The 17,055-nt window shown below is 45.9% G+C and overlaps 1 protein-coding gene across 2 annotated transcripts in view; it reads left to right on the top strand.

Annotated features, from left to right (window-relative positions):
• LOC126109413 (angiotensin-converting enzyme-like) overlaps positions 1-17,055 on the top strand; it is a 312,642-nt gene that overhangs the window by 220,201 nt on the left and 75,386 nt on the right. For both annotated transcript variants that reach the window (XM_049914448.1, XM_049914447.1), the window contains exon 3: positions 9,015-9,173. In XM_049914448.1, the coding sequence (XP_049770405.1) occupies positions 9,015-9,173 (159 nt within the window). The remainder of the gene's footprint in view (positions 1-9,014; positions 9,174-17,055) is intronic.

Raw genomic sequence — 17,055 nt, 5'->3', positions numbered from 1 at the left:
GATGTTGTACTCCGTTGTGAAAGTTTAGTGTTCTTACTGGTCACGTCACCTCTAGTAACCATTTACGTTAATGTGAAACTATATCTGCCTTGGTCATGCAATCCTACGTTCTGAAGGACGATGCGTAATACAGCACTGAGGTCTTGAAGAAACCAACCTTTGGAGTGAATTCGCTTTAAATATTTTTAGTCCATTCGGCAGGTTTCTATATAAAAATTGCTTCGATGGCATTCAAAATAGTGTTTAATAATCTTTGCAAGCTGTACAGGTGTGTCTTAGATGTCGCTAGACGCAGATGTGTTGTTTTCTCGATGTGTTTCTCGCCACAGCTGCGATGTGACTCCACTCTCCTCCTGTAGCCTTCTAGCGCCGACCTCACTCTTTGGACAGAAAAAGAGTTTGCACGCGGGAAGGAGAAAGTTTCTCAGGAGCACGTTTCAGACGCCCCAGGTTTGCATACTTGCTAAATCCGCTTCTGAAGTAAGAAAACATCGAGAAATTACCTGTTGGTATCTGTCTCGGGTTCTTCGGTCGACGTTTGTTTGACGATTTTTCTGACGTTTCGTCAGCACGAGTGGCTGGCATTGTCAGTGCTTCACTCTGTTTTGCCACTAGCAATGGAGGGTGAAACTTTAGTAGTGCCAGCCACTCGTGCTGGCGGAACGTCAGAAAAATCATCAAACAAACGTCGACCGAAGAACCCGAGACAGATACCAACAGGCACTTCGTCACCAAGTGACCACGAAAGGCTCAACAATGTTATAAGAAAACATCACACAACACTTGCCCCTTACCACTACCGTGCTGGCCGCCCCCGGTAGCTGAGTGGTCAGCGTGACAGAATGTCAATCGTAAGGGCCTGGGTTCGATTCCCGGCTGGGTCGGAGATTTTCTCCGCGCAGGGACTGGGTGTTGTGTTGACCTAATCATCATCATTTCATCCCCATCCACGCTTAAGTCGCCGAAGTGGCGTCAAATCGAAAGACTTGCACAAGGCGAACGGTCTACCCGACGGGAGGCCCTAGTCAGACAACCACCGTGCTGACATTAGGTACACTGACAAATAGAACTGATGAGTATATCCACCTGCTTCCGAAGTACTTTCGCACCATCTACGCCGAAAGTAGCTAGTTTTCCAAATTTATTTACGAATTTCACGCTCATTTTAATGCATTCAAAGCTGGATATTAGCCGCTATTTATTCTTATAAAACACCTGTTGGCGTTGTCCTTGCTTCTATGCCTTGCGCGTACCTATCGAGTTTCGTTTCCCCGGTTGCAACATTTAGTCCTCTGGCATGTCTGCCTGCTACAATTTCTTCTTTCTGTGCATATCTAAACCTACAGCTAGCACATCTTCCATTACATATACCACAAAACTCAATTCTTATTCACTTTCAGCTACTATTGACGCATCATAAATGAATCGTTTTGTGCTAATTTTGTGCCCTTGACAAACAACAACAGTTCGTCAATTGAAACTTCCTGGCACATTAAAACAGTGTGCCGGACCGAGACTCGAATTCGGGCAAGTGCTCTACCATCTGAGCCACCCAAGCACGACTCACGACCCGTCCTCACAGCTTTAATTCCGCCAGTATCTCGTCTGCTGCCTTCCAGTCTTCACAGAAGCTCTCCTGCAGGAAAGTCTGGAAAGTAGGAGACAAGGTACTGGCGGAATTAAAGATGTGAGGACGGGTCGTGAGTCGTGCTTGGGTAGCTCAGACAGCCGGCACTGTAACTCAGTGTGTTCGGTCAGAGGGTTAGCTGCTCTCTGTAATAAAAAAAACTGAGTTTATGGATCAACGACGGATTGAAACGGATGTCTTGCGACGTCCGCTCCGAGCAGATGCAACGAACGAAAACGAACAGAATGAGATTTAAAAAGAAAAAAAAAGATGGTAAAGCACTTGCCCGCAAAAGGCAAAGGTCCTGAGTTCGAGTTTCGGTTCGGCACACAGTTTTAATCTGCCACGAAATTTCATATCAGCGCACTCTCCGCTGCAGAGTGAAATTGCCTTTTAAATGAACAAATAAACATCAATGGTGACAATGAACCTGGCTTACATCTTTCCTAGTTTTGAAGTCTTACACAGATCTCTCAGTGGAGACTATTCTAATTCGGTTTAAGGGAAGATAGTGGATTTCCATAACCCTGCCTGAAAAAGCAAAAACATTTTATTTCATCCTAGATCGTAAAACATCTTTCCATATTTATAGCGCCACAATAGGCGCCGAAATACGACCCCATTTGCATTTTGAATGTGGTTCTCCGTTCCATATACAAACACACCATCGTTTCGCTGTGTGTTTATACATGCTAGCGGCTTGCAGTAAACAGAAAATCATTTTCTTTGATCAAATCTAAGGCGATGCGCTAGATTTGTCAGATAAAGCTGACGGAAGGCAACATCTGACGAAAGTCCCCTATTTCACCATGTCGAATATATTTGACAAAGCAACTTTGTCAGAGAAATTTGATAGTGTAATACCGATCTAAGGCTGAGATCAGAGTGACACCGACAAAGGTCGTCAGAGGTTGCCTGATAACATCGGTCGCCGTGCGTCCAATAACCGTGGCAGGATGAAGGAGATTAGCATAAGTGAAGGTACAGTGTATTCTTTCGAGTAAGTTATATTTTAGCCTCCTTGGGCTGGGTGGATGCCACGATGCTCCGTGCTTCGAGACGTGCGCTACATTGCTGCTTTTTCTGTTTAAAGGACACTGGTTGCATGTGAGTAAGCTAGCTCTGTCCTCAGTTATTGGAATAGGAAGACAAGAATATATGAGCTGAAGAAGGAAACGTTCTGTTACATCCTGTTGTGGTTCGTAGTGACATCGAAAAGCAAGATTACAAACACTCTGCACAACTTCAAGTGAATTCAGCTAAACAGGCACGTATAAACTAACTTTCAGTGACTGTCATTCAGCGTATGTGAGAGAGAGGAACATAAATTGTACAATACGGTACTCTGGATACCTGAAGTACTCAAATGGTTCAGATGGCTCTTAGCACTATGGGACTGTGGTCATCAGTCCCCTAGAACTTAGAACTACTTAAACCTAACTAACCTAAGGACATCACACACATCCATGCCCGAGGCAGGATGCGAACCTGCGATCGGTCGCGCGGTTCCAGACTGCAGCGCCTAGAACCGCTCGGCCACCACGGCCGCCACCTAAACTACTGAAAAGTGGAAACACATACACCACATTTATGGTCACGTGCTATAAAAGAATCACCACGCTACTGGTATAAAAACGCCACGGTGTCGAGAGTGTGTGGAGAACACCAAATTTCGGGCATTACCTGTCACCACGGACAATGCAGTGACCTTCACTTAACGACGGAGAGCTGCGGTATTTGGGTATAGTTGTCAGTGCTAACAGACAAACAACACTGCGTGAAATAACCGCAGAAATCAATGTCGGACGTACGACGAATGTATCCATTAGGACCGTGCGGCGAAATTTGGTGTCTCTGGACTCTGGCATCAAACTACTGGCGCGAGTGCCTTTGCTAATAGCACGACATCGCCTGCAACGCCTCTCCTTGACTCGTTGGATGCTAGACGACTGGAAAACCTTGGCGTGGTCAGATGAGTCCCGATTTCAGTTGATAAGTGGTGATGGTAGGGTTCGATATCAGTTGGATGCTAGACGACTGGAAAACCTTGGCGTGGTCAGATGAGTCTCGATTTCAGTTGATAAGTGGTGATGGTAGGGTTCGATATCAGTTGGATGCTAGACGACTGGAAAACCTTGGCGTGGTCAGATGAGTCCCGATTTCAGTTGATAAGTGGTGATGGTAGGGTTCGAGTGTGCTGCAGACCCCACGAAGCCACGGACCCAAGTTGTCAGCAAGGCACTTTGCTTGCTGGTGGTGCCTCCAGAATGGTGTGGCCTGGGTTTAAATGAAATGCACTGTTTTCTCTACTGCAACTGAACCGATCATTGACCGGAAATGGTTATGTTCGGCTAGTTGGAGACAATTTGCATTTATTCATGGAGTTCCTGTTACCAATTGATTTTTTGTGGATCCTAGTTTGAAGAACGTTGTGGACAATTGGGGCGAATGATCTGGCCACCCAGATCGCCAGACATGAATCCTATCGAAAATTTGTGGGACTTAATCGAGAGGTCATTTCGTGCACTTTTGCAATTATAGACGGCTATAGAGGTAACATGGCTCAGTATTCCTGCAGGGGACTTGCAACGACTAGTTGAGTCCATGCCACGTCGAGTTGCTGTACTTTGCCGGGTATAAGAAGGTCCGATACGATATTGGGAAGTATCCCATGAATTTTGTCTCCTCACTGTAGTGTGTTGTGGCTTCATGTATTTCTGTATCCAGACTGTGTTTGTTCACCGTCGTGTTTTCTAAAACATTATGAGACTTTATCATTAATATAATACAAATATTTTCTGTAATATTTGACGTTACGTAAGTAATCAGTGCGCGTTCTCTCTCAGGAGTGAGTTTCTTCGATTTTATGAAACTTTATAACTTGATATCCTTACTCACTGGCCATCGAACTTTCCAGTTTCTCCTATAACATTTTCATGGATATTGAAATTTTTATTTATGTATACGACAGACAGAATAATACGGTTCGCATATGGATAAGGTAGGAAATGTGCCCTTTAGTAGTGCTAACAGAGGGAATTGATTACACGCCCAGCTTCGTAAACAATCTGCGTGGTTTGCGAGCCAGATGCAGCCGACAGCTGCCGCTGGAGAGAGCTGCAGCCACAAATCACGCTAACCGGCACGTCGCAAGCTCCCCTCTCTTCTAAACTGATACTGTTATTACTCAGCTTAGCCGCAAGTCCGTAGAGGGTGTTATATGTGACGTACAGTATAACTGGTTAGCATTTCCACCTGGAATTTGCGAGTGTAAGTCGGACCTTTCTTGAGTCGGTGGAAACCAATTACCTGAAATTGCTGTCGATCAACTTTGGGGTATCTATTTACTCGAAATTAACATTCAGAATGCCGTAATATCACTTTTATTCCTATTAGATCAATAATGAAACCTCATGTGACAAACTACTCGTAACGGAGAGCTTGGCTACCATCGAACAAGACAGGAAGAGCTCTTAACGCCGACTGCCGACTTAGGCGTGCAGTCCGTATCTCTTACTAGTTTCGACACAGTTCGTGGATTTCCCATCAAGTTCGTACTTACGGTACTAAGATATGCGTTTGTTATTGAACGGGTGTGAATTTTAACGAGCCCCACCCCACTACGCGCGACATACGGTCGCTTCGTCACCTAGCCAGCCAGCGTGGGAAATGCTCTCCGGCTCATGGCCGGCTACGGACTACAGCACTTCCTAACTATCGTGAATACATCAATAAGAGACAATAATTTATTAAAACTGGTAAAAACGTCTTCCTCACGTAAGAGACATCTTACAACGTCCCGTGAGATGTGTGCGCTGTGTGACGTGAGATTGCATTTCCCGCCCGCGTCCACGTCAGCGATAGCTGCCTCGCCCCATGGACGGCTGAATAACACGGATTCAGCCGCTCTCGCTTGTGTGGCGTGGCCTCGCCGCTGGACGCGGCGTTCTGTCTGTCCAGTCCTTGAGCCATTTCAGTTATCACTCTTCAAGACGTGGGAACTCAATTCGCCGTGTCCGCTTCCTCCTTCCTTACGTTTCAGTTTCAGTAATTTTAGTGTCTGCTTCAAGAGTCTCGGCAGCAAGTGTGACGGAATCCCGAGTTCGCTGGCTGCATCCTTTATTGTTTTTCCCGCTCCACGTTCCACCGTATCGATAACACGCTTTTGTTCCGCCAAAGTAAAACAGTTGTACGTCTTTGAAGTCATTCTTGCAATTGGTTTGTGTACTGTAGTATTTGTGTATCTGTTGAGGAAACAGATAGCGTCGTGAACAGTTAGAAGAAGCAGCAGTTATCTGCAAACTGACGAAACAGTTCGAATTACCAATTTTAAGTGGGCCATATTTTGCGGTAATATTTGGCCACAGTAGCGTTCACCGTCCATATTGCTGCTATGTGGCTGCAGTAGACGGCAATTTTGCGGTATGGCTGGGCAATATTGCTGATGTTGCAGGTAGTTACCGAAGTACTGCCGAGTGATTGCCCGTGTTTTTCGCCAAGGGCGCAGGATGTTTCGTGTTACAGGGTAAAGACTTCCGTCCTGCTCTTACCTGTCTTCCCTGCTGCAGTCACGTGTCAGAGAGAAACCTGTATCGTTTCGCTTCCGTTCCAAAGTTTGCGCGCATACATACAGGTTGTATGCCTCTTGTAGAGTGGAGAACTGGACAAACGAGAGAACTATGAATTTCATAAATGCGTTTCGCCTACGACCAGAGCTGTGTGGCATCGAAAGTAGTGTATACAGAGATCGCAGTTTGAAAAAGGACAGTTGTCAAACTGTTGCCCGTGAGCTCGGAATCACGTTTGATGAAGCGTACAAAAAAGTTGCCTAGGGAGAGTGGGAGCGCAGGTGTCTCTTCCGACGCGTGATTTGCATTTGATGTCTTGAGTATCATAGTGTCATTGTATGTATGTATGTCCCACATATCTTCCTAAATCAACGTATAGATTGCAACCAAACTTACAAGGACAAGTCCCCAGCGATGAGATCGACGTTTTGAATCTTTGTGCATGTGATTTTAATTAACTTCTTACGTTTTGTCATCCTGTATTTTTGTCCACGTTATTACATTCATTATTTCGGTTCCTTATTTTGCTTGAATTTCGTTTTGTTTACAATCCCTTCTTTCATTTAAATCATCATCTGTGTTCCTTTCTCCATTTTGTAAGACATTGCCGACCAAACTAATTGTTATCTTGTAACGAAAAATAAATTTTTAACTCAATTGCAAAGTCAAAGTGAATAGATTATTTCGTCTTAAATCGGCATTTTCAAGTTTTTTTACATAAAAAAAATAATTAAATTTACACGCACAAAGACCTCAACTGGAAAAAGGACAATAGAACAGAAAATGATTGTAATTTGAAAAAAATTAATATGGTGATTAAAATGATGTCACAAAGGAATAGAAATAACAATACATTTAACTCAATTAATAATTGAAAATAAAAAATTTCAAAGCACCTGATAAGATTGAAACCCACAACTTCTTGCACTTGCGGCCCGTACTTTAAGCGTTACGCTGCGCGATCAATCTATTAACTCTTTTCTTTTTTTTAAAAAAAAAAAAGCTGAAGACATCACACGAAATTCCGAAATTTTTTGTCATCTATTTTTCGTAAACGATGGCCCACCAGGGTGAATGGCAGCGAGGTTTGATTCTTGGGACCTTAACCTACAGCACCACATAGATGATTTCAAAAAGTCAGTCGCTGCGCTAGGGACCTCTCCTTGTTAGTACACACATGACGTACTATATTGGAATAAGCACTGTGGGAATAACATGCACCTGCCCTCATAGGTGTTGCGGTGGAGGTGGCATGAAAGCATAACTCAGGAACGCCGGGAGCATTTTCAATCAAATTTAGAATTAATTTTTCACCCTGCAGCGGAATATGCGCTGATATGAAACTTCCTGACAGAGTAAAACTGTGGGCCGCATTGGAGCACCAACGCGGCATGTGTGCCTTTAGCCGGTATTTTTTCTACCAGTTGAACTACCGAAGCACGACTCACGACCGTTCCTCAAAATTTTAGTCACCAAGATGCTTCAACCAAATTTGGTGTATACAGGGATGATTATTTGAGTAGAAATGCTGTGGCAGGAAGATAGCTCTAGAGGTAGCTTGGTTTGTGTGTGTGTGTGTGTGTGTGTGTGTTTGTATGTTAGCTTCATGAATGAAAAGTTTTTATTGTTCTGAGACAAAATAAGATTAAAAGACTAAATTTAAGAAATTTATGTGCTTCGCCAAAATTTTAGAGCGTCTTCAAATCGAATAATATTTATGTTAGAAAATAACTGGCATATGTACATTACTCAGAAAACTTAGACACCTTAAAATAATGAAATCAGTGCCATTGGAGTGTTGCAGTGGAGGTCGTCGTCCCAGTGCTACATCGATAAATACGTGTAGCTGTTTCTGTATCGTGGGACCTGCAGCATATATTAATATCACAGTACGACGTTATGCAGAGAATTGGAAAATAGCATGTTGATTCACATTTTAGTTTGGTGTAAGGGCTTACTTCGGCTTCATCGCCTTCATCAGTATATGTCCTGACGTTGTAGATGGACATATGTCGACTTTCAGTAAACCGCTATTGTTGTCTGTAGTTGTTGGCTGTAAATATTTTTTTCAGAAAAGTTTTAAAGCTATTCAACAATTTGGTGTTGCACGTATATTATAATAGGTTTTCTTATCAGGTGTTAAAAATTTTATTATGATATACGTGCAACAGCAAATTATTGAACAATATAAAACGTTGCTGAAAATAATATTATAACCAACAACTACAGAGAGCAATAATGGTTTACCCAAAGTTGACATATGTCCATCTACAACGTCAGGACATATACTGATGAAGGCGATAAAGCCGAAGTAAGCTTATAATCAAAATAAAATATCAAGCAGGATACTGTTTTCCAGTTCTCTGCATATGTTGCTGTATTGTTGTGATGAAATAAAAAAAATCACTAATTAGATAGTTTACGGTATCTTGGGAAATTATAGCGTGTTCTAAATACATTCTAGTCCAAAATTACTACAAACAAATGGAAATTATCTTTGTTTCTCGAAGACATGCTGACATTGCGATAAACAACTTCATTTAAGCAGATGTTGCTGCCACCTGCCGGAAACACGCAGAAAAGAAAACATGCAATGCACTGCAAGCGCATAATTTGTACACGCTACAGTCAGGCACAGAGACTTCCCTGACTTGGAAAAAAAATAGTATTTGGATGCGTCATGTATGCTTCAGAACGTCTGAGGAGGATAAATACTAGGTACCGCGCTGCAAAAGTCAAAAGGCTTAGTCTCCTGAAGCATGCTATCCTTATTTCTCGACACATGTTCTGATGTACGTTTTTGCTCCCTTTTGTTGCAGCTAAACGTGTCGGCGGAGCACGCCAAGTTCCAGAAGCAGCAGTGGCTGGAGACGATCAAGTACCCGTGGCACACGTACAAGGACCCCGACATCCGCCGCCAGTTCCAGAAGTACTCCGTGCTCGGCACGGCCGCCCTCTCCGAGGAGAAGTTCGACAAGGTCAGTCTCTGAAGATTGCCGTCAATTCTGCGAGCGAAACGCCACGCCAGCGGTAGTTTTTTTTTTTCCAGGTATATGGGTCAGTGATATTACCTTGGTCTTCCAGGGGGGTTTCGGTAAAGATCACTCACACGGCCTGGAAGAGCCTTATCATTTGGCACTATGGCTGCAGCACCTTAAGTGGCGTCACTGGCTCCTGAACACTTCGTGGTCCTTCCACGAAATATACACTCCTGGAAATTGAAATAAGAACACCGTGAATTCATTGTCCCAGGAAGGGGAAACTTTATTGACACATTCCTGGGGTCAGATACATCACATGATCACACTGACAGAACCACAGGCACATAGACACAGGCAACAGAGCATGCACAATGTCGGCACTAGTACAGTGTATATCCACCTTTCGCAGCAATGCAGGCTGCTATTCTCCCATGGAGACGATCGTAGAGATGCTGGCTGTAGTCCTGTGGAACGGCTTGCCATGCCATTTCCACCTGGCGCCTCAGTTGGACCAGCGATCGTGCTGGACGTGCAGACCGCGTGAGACGACGCTTCATCCAGTCCCAAACATGCTCAATGGGGGACAGATCCGGAGATCTTGCTGGCCAGGGTAGTTGACTTACACCTTCTAGAGCACGTTGGGTGGCACGGGATACATGCGGACGTGCATTGTCCTGTTGGAACAGCAAGTTCCCTTGCCGGTCTAGGAATGGTAGAACGATGGGTTCGATGACGGTTTGGATGTACCGTGCACTATTCAGTGTCCCCTCGACGATCACCAGTGGTGTACGGCCAGTGTAGGAGATCGCTCCCCACACCATGATGCCGGGTGTTGGCCCTGTGTGCCTCGGTCGTATGCAGTCCTGATTGTGGCGCTCACCTGCACGGCGCCAAACACGCATACGACCATCATTGGCACCAAGGCAGAAGCGACTCTCATCGCTGAAGACGACACGTCTCCATTCGTCCCTCCATTCACGCCTGTCGCGACACCACTGGAGGCGGGCTGCACGATGTTGGGGCGTGAGCGGAAGACGGCCTAACGGTGTGCGGGACCGTAGCCCAGCTTCATGGAGACGGTTGCGAATGGTCCTCGCCGATACCCCAGGAGCAACAGTGTCCCTAATTTGCTGGGAAGTGGCGGTGCGGTCCCCTACGGCACTGCGTAGGATCCTACGGTCTTGGCGTGCATCCGTGCGTCGCTGCGGTCCGGTCCCAGGTCGACGGGCACGTGCACCTTCCGCCGACCACTGGCGACAACATCGATGTACTGTGGAGACCTCACGCCCCACGTGTTGAGCATTTCGGCGGTACGTCCACCCGGCCTCCCGCATGCCCACTATACGCCCTCGCTCAAAGTCCGTCAACTGCACATACGGTTCACGTCCACGCTGTCGCGGCATGCTACCAGTGTTAAAGACTGCGATGGAGCTCCGATTGCCACGGCAAACTGGCTGACACTGACGACGGCGGTGCACAAATGCTGCGCAGCTAGCGCCATTCGACAGCCAACACCGCGGTTCCTGGTGTGTCCGCTGTGCCGTGCGTGTGATCATTGCTTGTACAGCCCTCTCGCAGTGTCCGGAGCAAGTATGGTGGGTCTGACACACCGGTGTCAATGTGTTCTTTTTTCCATTTCCAGGAGTGTACATTGGCGGCAGTAGAAACGTTCTACAGTCAGCTCCAAATGCCGGTTCACTAAATTTTCCCAATAGCAGTCCTCGAAAACAGCGTCGCCATCCAGGCATTCCATTTGAGTTCCCGAAGCATCTTCGTAATATTTTCTTGTTGATCGAACTTACCAGTAACAAATGTAGCAGCCCGCCTGTGAATTGCTTTGATATTGCCCTTCAATCCGACTTGGTACGGATCCCAAACACCGGAGCAGCACTCAAGAATACATTGCACTAGCGTCCTATATGCAGCCTCCTTTAGAGATTAACTGTACTTTCCCGAAACTCTCCCAATAAAACGAAGTCGACCATTTGCCTTTCTCACTACAATCCTTACATGCTCGTTGCATTTCATATCGCTTTGCAACGTTCTGCCTAGATACTTGAAGGACTTGACTGTGTCAAGCAAAACAGTACTAATGTTTTATTCGAAAATTATAGGTTCGGTGTCCTACTCATATGCTTTGGCTTACATTTCTCTACTTTTACCCTGCGGAGGTTCGAGTCCTCCCTCGGGCATGGGTGTGTGTGTTTGTCCTTAGGATAATTTACGTTAAGTAGTGTGTAAGCTTAGGGACTGATGACCTTAGCGGTTAAGTCCCATAAGTTTTCACACACATTTGAACATGTTTTCTACTTATAAGGCGAACTGCTGTTCATCACACCAACCAGAAATTTTGTCTAAGTCGTCTTGTATGCTCCTTCAGTCACTCAATGATGACATCTACCCGCACACCACAGCATCATCAGCAAACAGTCGCAGATGGCTTCTCGCCCTGTCCACCAGATCATTTATGTATACAGAGAATAATAGCGGTGCTATCACACTTTCCTGGGGCGCTGCAAACATTCTTGTCTCTGATGAACACTCGCTGTCGAGGGCAACGTACTGAGTTATATTCTTAAGAAGTCTTCTAGCCAGTAACATATCTAGCAAACTGTATGGTCGAATCTTCGTTAAGAATATGCAGTGAGGCACCGAGTCAAACATTTTCTAGAAATCTAGGAATGTGGATACAATAATCTTACTTTTCTGGGGCCTCTTCGTTTCATATAGTTCTTCCGACACTCCTCATAGACCTGTCACGTTACAGTTTTTCTGCTTTAGGTTCAGCCGCGTAAAATGTCAGATAATAACATGATATTAGAAAGATGCACCAGAATAGCTGCTTATAAAAACTAATCTTCATTAACGACAGAGTGTTTCAGCATTTATCGCGAATCCAGTTTTGGTGAGGCCGTGTACAAATTTGAATATCATTTATATTAAAGTGACTATATTATACTCATAGTCTGGTGTAACGTCCATATTACGTTGTTAGTGAACTGTGTAACTGTCAAAGTTTTGATTACATGGTAAATGACATAAATATATTGAAAATAATACGTTAATTATGGTTTGACAGTAGTTTGACAATTGTACTATTAAGACGCTATTTGTTTACAAAGATTATACCGATGAACACTGATATTATTTTACTAATTAAATTTTGTCACAGTTATCTTTCGTAATACTAGAACTGTCAAACGGTAATTAACGTCACTTACCATGTAATAAGAACACTGACAGTTATAAGACAGCTCAATAATGACGTAATATGAACGCCACATTATTCTAGATCTGAGTACAGTATAGTCACTTCAATATAAACGAGTCAAAAAATGGTTCAAATGGCTCTGAGCATCATCTAAGGTCATCAGTCCCCTAGAACTTAGAACTACTGAAACCTAACAAACCTAAGGACATCACACACATCCATGCCCGAGGCAGGATTCGAACTTGCGACCGTAGCGGTCACGTGCTTCCAGACTGAAGCGCCTAGAACCGCTCGGGCACACCGGCTGGCATAAACGAGTCACATTTATACACCGTCTCACCAAAATGACATTCGCACGTACTTGAGAATGGCGATAAATCTGTAAACAGTGTGTCGTTAATGAAGATTAATTATTATAAGCAACTATTGCGGTGTACCTTTCCAATAAGTCTGCCACCTTACATTAAATGTTCAGTTAGCTGTTTGTGATTTCTTCCATTATACTCCCCAGCAACTTCAAATTTTCCAGCATTATGAGTTACCCCCACCCACTGTCATGTTTACCGCATAGACCTGTCCTTTTTCTCGTTGTGACCATAGGCTGAGATTTCTTTGCCTTAAGTTTTCTACCATACCGTTGTACAGCTTGTTCCTATATTGTTAATAAATATGTAACTGGATGAAGCCAACTGAAGATCGGTGAAAGATCGAGACGCTTCTTGGCGTAAATAAAATTTTAAAAAAGCGACGGGTTGGTGTGTTTGTTCTCGTAACGAACAGTCAGAGAGTTTTAGGAGTTTTTGAAGACGAGCAGCAGGCAATCACTCGCTGGGCTGCGCGACAGCCGATACGCGGTAAGCGGAGAGCGAAGCAATCAGCTGGCTGTGTTTGCTGACCGTCACCGCAGCCGAGCGCCACCCGATATGCCCGCAGGAGCGACGCCGAACGCCGACCTGCCGCGTCGCCCGTCCACAGGGACGATCCGGCGTCAGGCATTGCCTTCCACTGCAAGCAGAGGCGCGGCGCTGTTTGGTTGTGGCGATCCACTTCGAGCCAATGTGGGAAGTGTGCGTCGCACCGTGACAGGGATTTGGTTCTCCACGTAGCCCCGTTTTAGGCCAGTTCACTCGGGAGGCTCACACGACCCACTGATGAACTGCAGTGTGGTTCAGAGCGGTGCGCAGGAGGATCACAACAGACAGCAGACTCAAGAGAGACCCCACATATTTATTTTATTTGCTTAGCCTGTTCATCGGCCAAGGAATGACAGATACCAACACATACACATACAATATATACACGACAATAATAATAAACAGCAGCAATACTAATAACAATCTGTACTACTGTGTAAAGACTGTCGTTGATTAATGTTGTTACCAAAAATCCTGAAAAGTCGTCTACCGATATACTTCAAATTTTTATTCGATACTCTAATCAACATTCCGACGGACATATGCTATATACTCGTATTTTTATTAGGTGTAATATGTACAGTGAAGAGCCAAAGAAACTGGTAAACCTGCCTAATATCGTGAAGGGCCCCCACGACCACGCAGAAGTGCCGCAACACGAAGTGGCATGGCCTCTACTAATGTCTGAAGCAGTGCTGGAGGGAATTGACACCGTGAATCCTGCAGGGCTTTCCATAAATCCGTTAGAGTACCAGGAGCTCGAGATATCTTGTGAACAGTACGTTGAAAGGCGTCTCAGATATGCGCAATAATGTTCATGTCTGGGGAGTTTGCTGGTCAGCGGAAGTGTTTAAACTCAGAAGAGTGTTCCTGGAGCAACTCTGTAGCAATTCTGGATGTATGGGTTATCACGTTGTCCTGCTGGAATTATCCACGTCCGTCGGAATGCACAATGGATATGAATGGATGCAGGTGATCAGGCAGGATGCTTACGTACGTGTCACCTGTCAGAGTCGTACCTAGACGTATCAGGGGTCCAATATCATTCCAACTATACACGCCCCACGCCATTATAGAGGCTCTACCAGCTTGAACAGTCCCCTGCTGACATGCAGGGTCCATGGATTGATGAGTATGTCTCCATACTTGCACACGTCCATCCGCTCGATTCAATTTTAAAGGAGTCTCGTCTGACCAGGCAACATGCCTCCAGTCATCAACTGTCCAATGTCGGTGGTGACGTGCCCAGAGGAGGCGTAAAGCTTTGTGTCGTGCAGTCATCAAGGGTACACGAGTGAGCCTTCAGCTCCGAAAGCCCGTATCGATGATGTTTTGTTGAACGTTTCGCACGCTGACGCTTGTTGATAGCCCAGCACTGAAATCTGCAGCGATTTGCGGAAGGGTTGCACTCGATAGCGAGTGTTCATCAGATACAGGGGTATCAGTAATACACCAGGGAAGTGTGGACAGAACCGCTATTGTTCTTTGTATACATAAATGATCTGACGGACAAGGTGAGCAGCAATCTGAGGTTTTTTGCTGATAATGCTGTCGTGTACGGGAAGGTGTCGTTGAGTGACTTCAGGAGGATACAAGATAACTTAGACAAAGTTTTGAGTTGGAGTGGTGAATGGCAGCTTGCTCTAAATGTAGAAAAGTGTAAGTTTATGCAGATGAGAAGGAAAAACAATGCCGTAGTGTTCGACTACAGAACTGGCAGTGCTGCGTGACACAGTCGCGTCGATTAGATAGGTAGGCGTAACACTGCAGAGGGATATGAAATGGAATGAGCACGTGGGTTAATGCGGACGAGTACGAGAAACAGCCCTGTAACGTCCGAATACAGCATTAGTAACTTTGCAAAGGGAAGCCCAACGCTCGAGTTCGTCTTATTGGGAGAATTTTGGGAAAGTGTAGCTCGTCCACAAAGGAGACGACTTAACAGAACGCTAGTGCGACACATTCTTGAGTAGTGTCAGCGTTTTTGGGATCACCACCAGGTCGGATTAGAGGAAGACATCGAAGCGATTCACAGGCGGGCTAGATGTGTTACCGATAGGTTCCATCAGTACAAAAATATTACGGAGATGCGTGGTGAACTCAACTGGGAATCCCTGGCGGGAAGACGATCGGCTTTCCGCAAAGCACTACTGTGCAGCTTGAGAGAACCCCGGCGTTTGAGGTCGACTGTAGAACGATTTTACTGCCGCCACCGTATATTTCGCGTAAGGACCGCCGAGATAAGAGAGATTAACGCTCGCACGGACGCTTTTAGCCAGTCGTTTCTCCCACGCCCTATTTGCGAGTGGAACAGGAGAGGAAATGAGTTATAGTGGTAAATCGTATCGTTCGCCATGCACCGTGCTGTGGTTTGTGGAGTATGTATGTAGGTGTAGATGTAGATGTGGCTTTCACAGAAGCATTCAGTGCCAGTTCCAGTTTGAAAATCGGGATCATAACAAACATTACGTCATGTTCTTCCTTTCTGAGGTTAGTTTCACTCCTGTGACTCTATGTTTGAGACCCTCAGCTTTCTGTTACCAATCCCGCGTCCGGCCATCCTGATTTAGGTTTTCCGTGATTTCCCTAAATCGGTCCAGGCAAATGCCGGGATGGTTCCTTTCAAAGGGCACGGCCGACGTCCTTCCCCGTCCTTCCCTAACCCGATGAGACCGATGACCTCGCTGTCTGGTCTCCTTCCCCAAAACAACCAACCAACCAACTTTCTGTTACGAAGGTAAGCCTTCAGCCATGTAAGAGGGATGCTATAAACGCCATAAAACTTTATTTTGCCAAGTGTACTCTTGTGATCCACGCTGTCAGTGGCTTCGGCAGGGAAACAGCTGCGCCTCTGTGGGGTGTTCCATGCTTGCGTCGTTAAGCGGCCGTGTGGAAAGGCCGTTATACATCGAAAGACTCGAAGCGAAAGAAACAGCGCCGTCTCACGCCAAGTAAAAAAAAAAAGTAGCAGACGGGGCCTTGTGTCTCTCCGCGTGACCAGCACGGGGCGCTGGAGCGGAGCGGTTCGCTGACCTGTGCCTACAGCCTAGCCGCCTAGCGCCCAACTGGTTTGGCGCGGCCTCCGAGGACAGGGCGACGTTCAGCTGGCCGCGTGGTCACTGGCCTCTGCTGCCGGTGGCCGAGGGGGCGAGGGCCAAGTGGTGGCTACAAAAATAGACCTCAGGCTGTCAGAGACAACTAGGGTCACAGTTATACGATTGGCAGAGGATCGTGCACCCGTGTTCAGAAAAAAAAACGGGGCACCTTGAACGACTAGAGATAGAACGTTCGTAGTCACGGAACATGTGCATGAGTACGTTCTGCAGGAGCATGAACCAGGGTTCAAGGTCAACATCGATATCGCGGCGCAGCACCATCTACCGGTAAAATGTGCCTGCGGCTCTCGTTTTCGCTGTAAACCGAAGGTAATGGATCTGTGTGACTCTAGTAGACGTGTAGGATACCTCGCAGACGTGCGCGAAACGTATCGTCGAATCAGTGAGTTTGAAAGAGGGCGCATTATTGGCATGAGAGAACCTGATGCATCCATCCGGGAAATTGCTACTCGTGTGGGACGAAGTGTTCGGCAGTGCAACGGGTGTGTACGGAATGGTTCACGGAAGGCCGTAGAACGCGACGAGATGCGTCAGGTCGCACCACCCACACCACACTCGGAGAAGATCGACACCTCATCCGAATGGCATTGCAGGGCAGATGTGCGTCCTCCTCGACTCTGGCGCAGTAGTGGAACACA

Source organism: Schistocerca cancellata, chromosome 12 (assembly GCF_023864275.1).
Source record: "Schistocerca cancellata isolate TAMUIC-IGC-003103 chromosome 12, iqSchCanc2.1, whole genome shotgun sequence".
NCBI lineage: Eukaryota > Metazoa > Arthropoda > Insecta > Orthoptera > Acrididae > Schistocerca > Schistocerca cancellata.
Note: the sequence above shows the minus strand (reverse complement) of the source record. Positions and strands in the feature narration are given on the sequence as shown.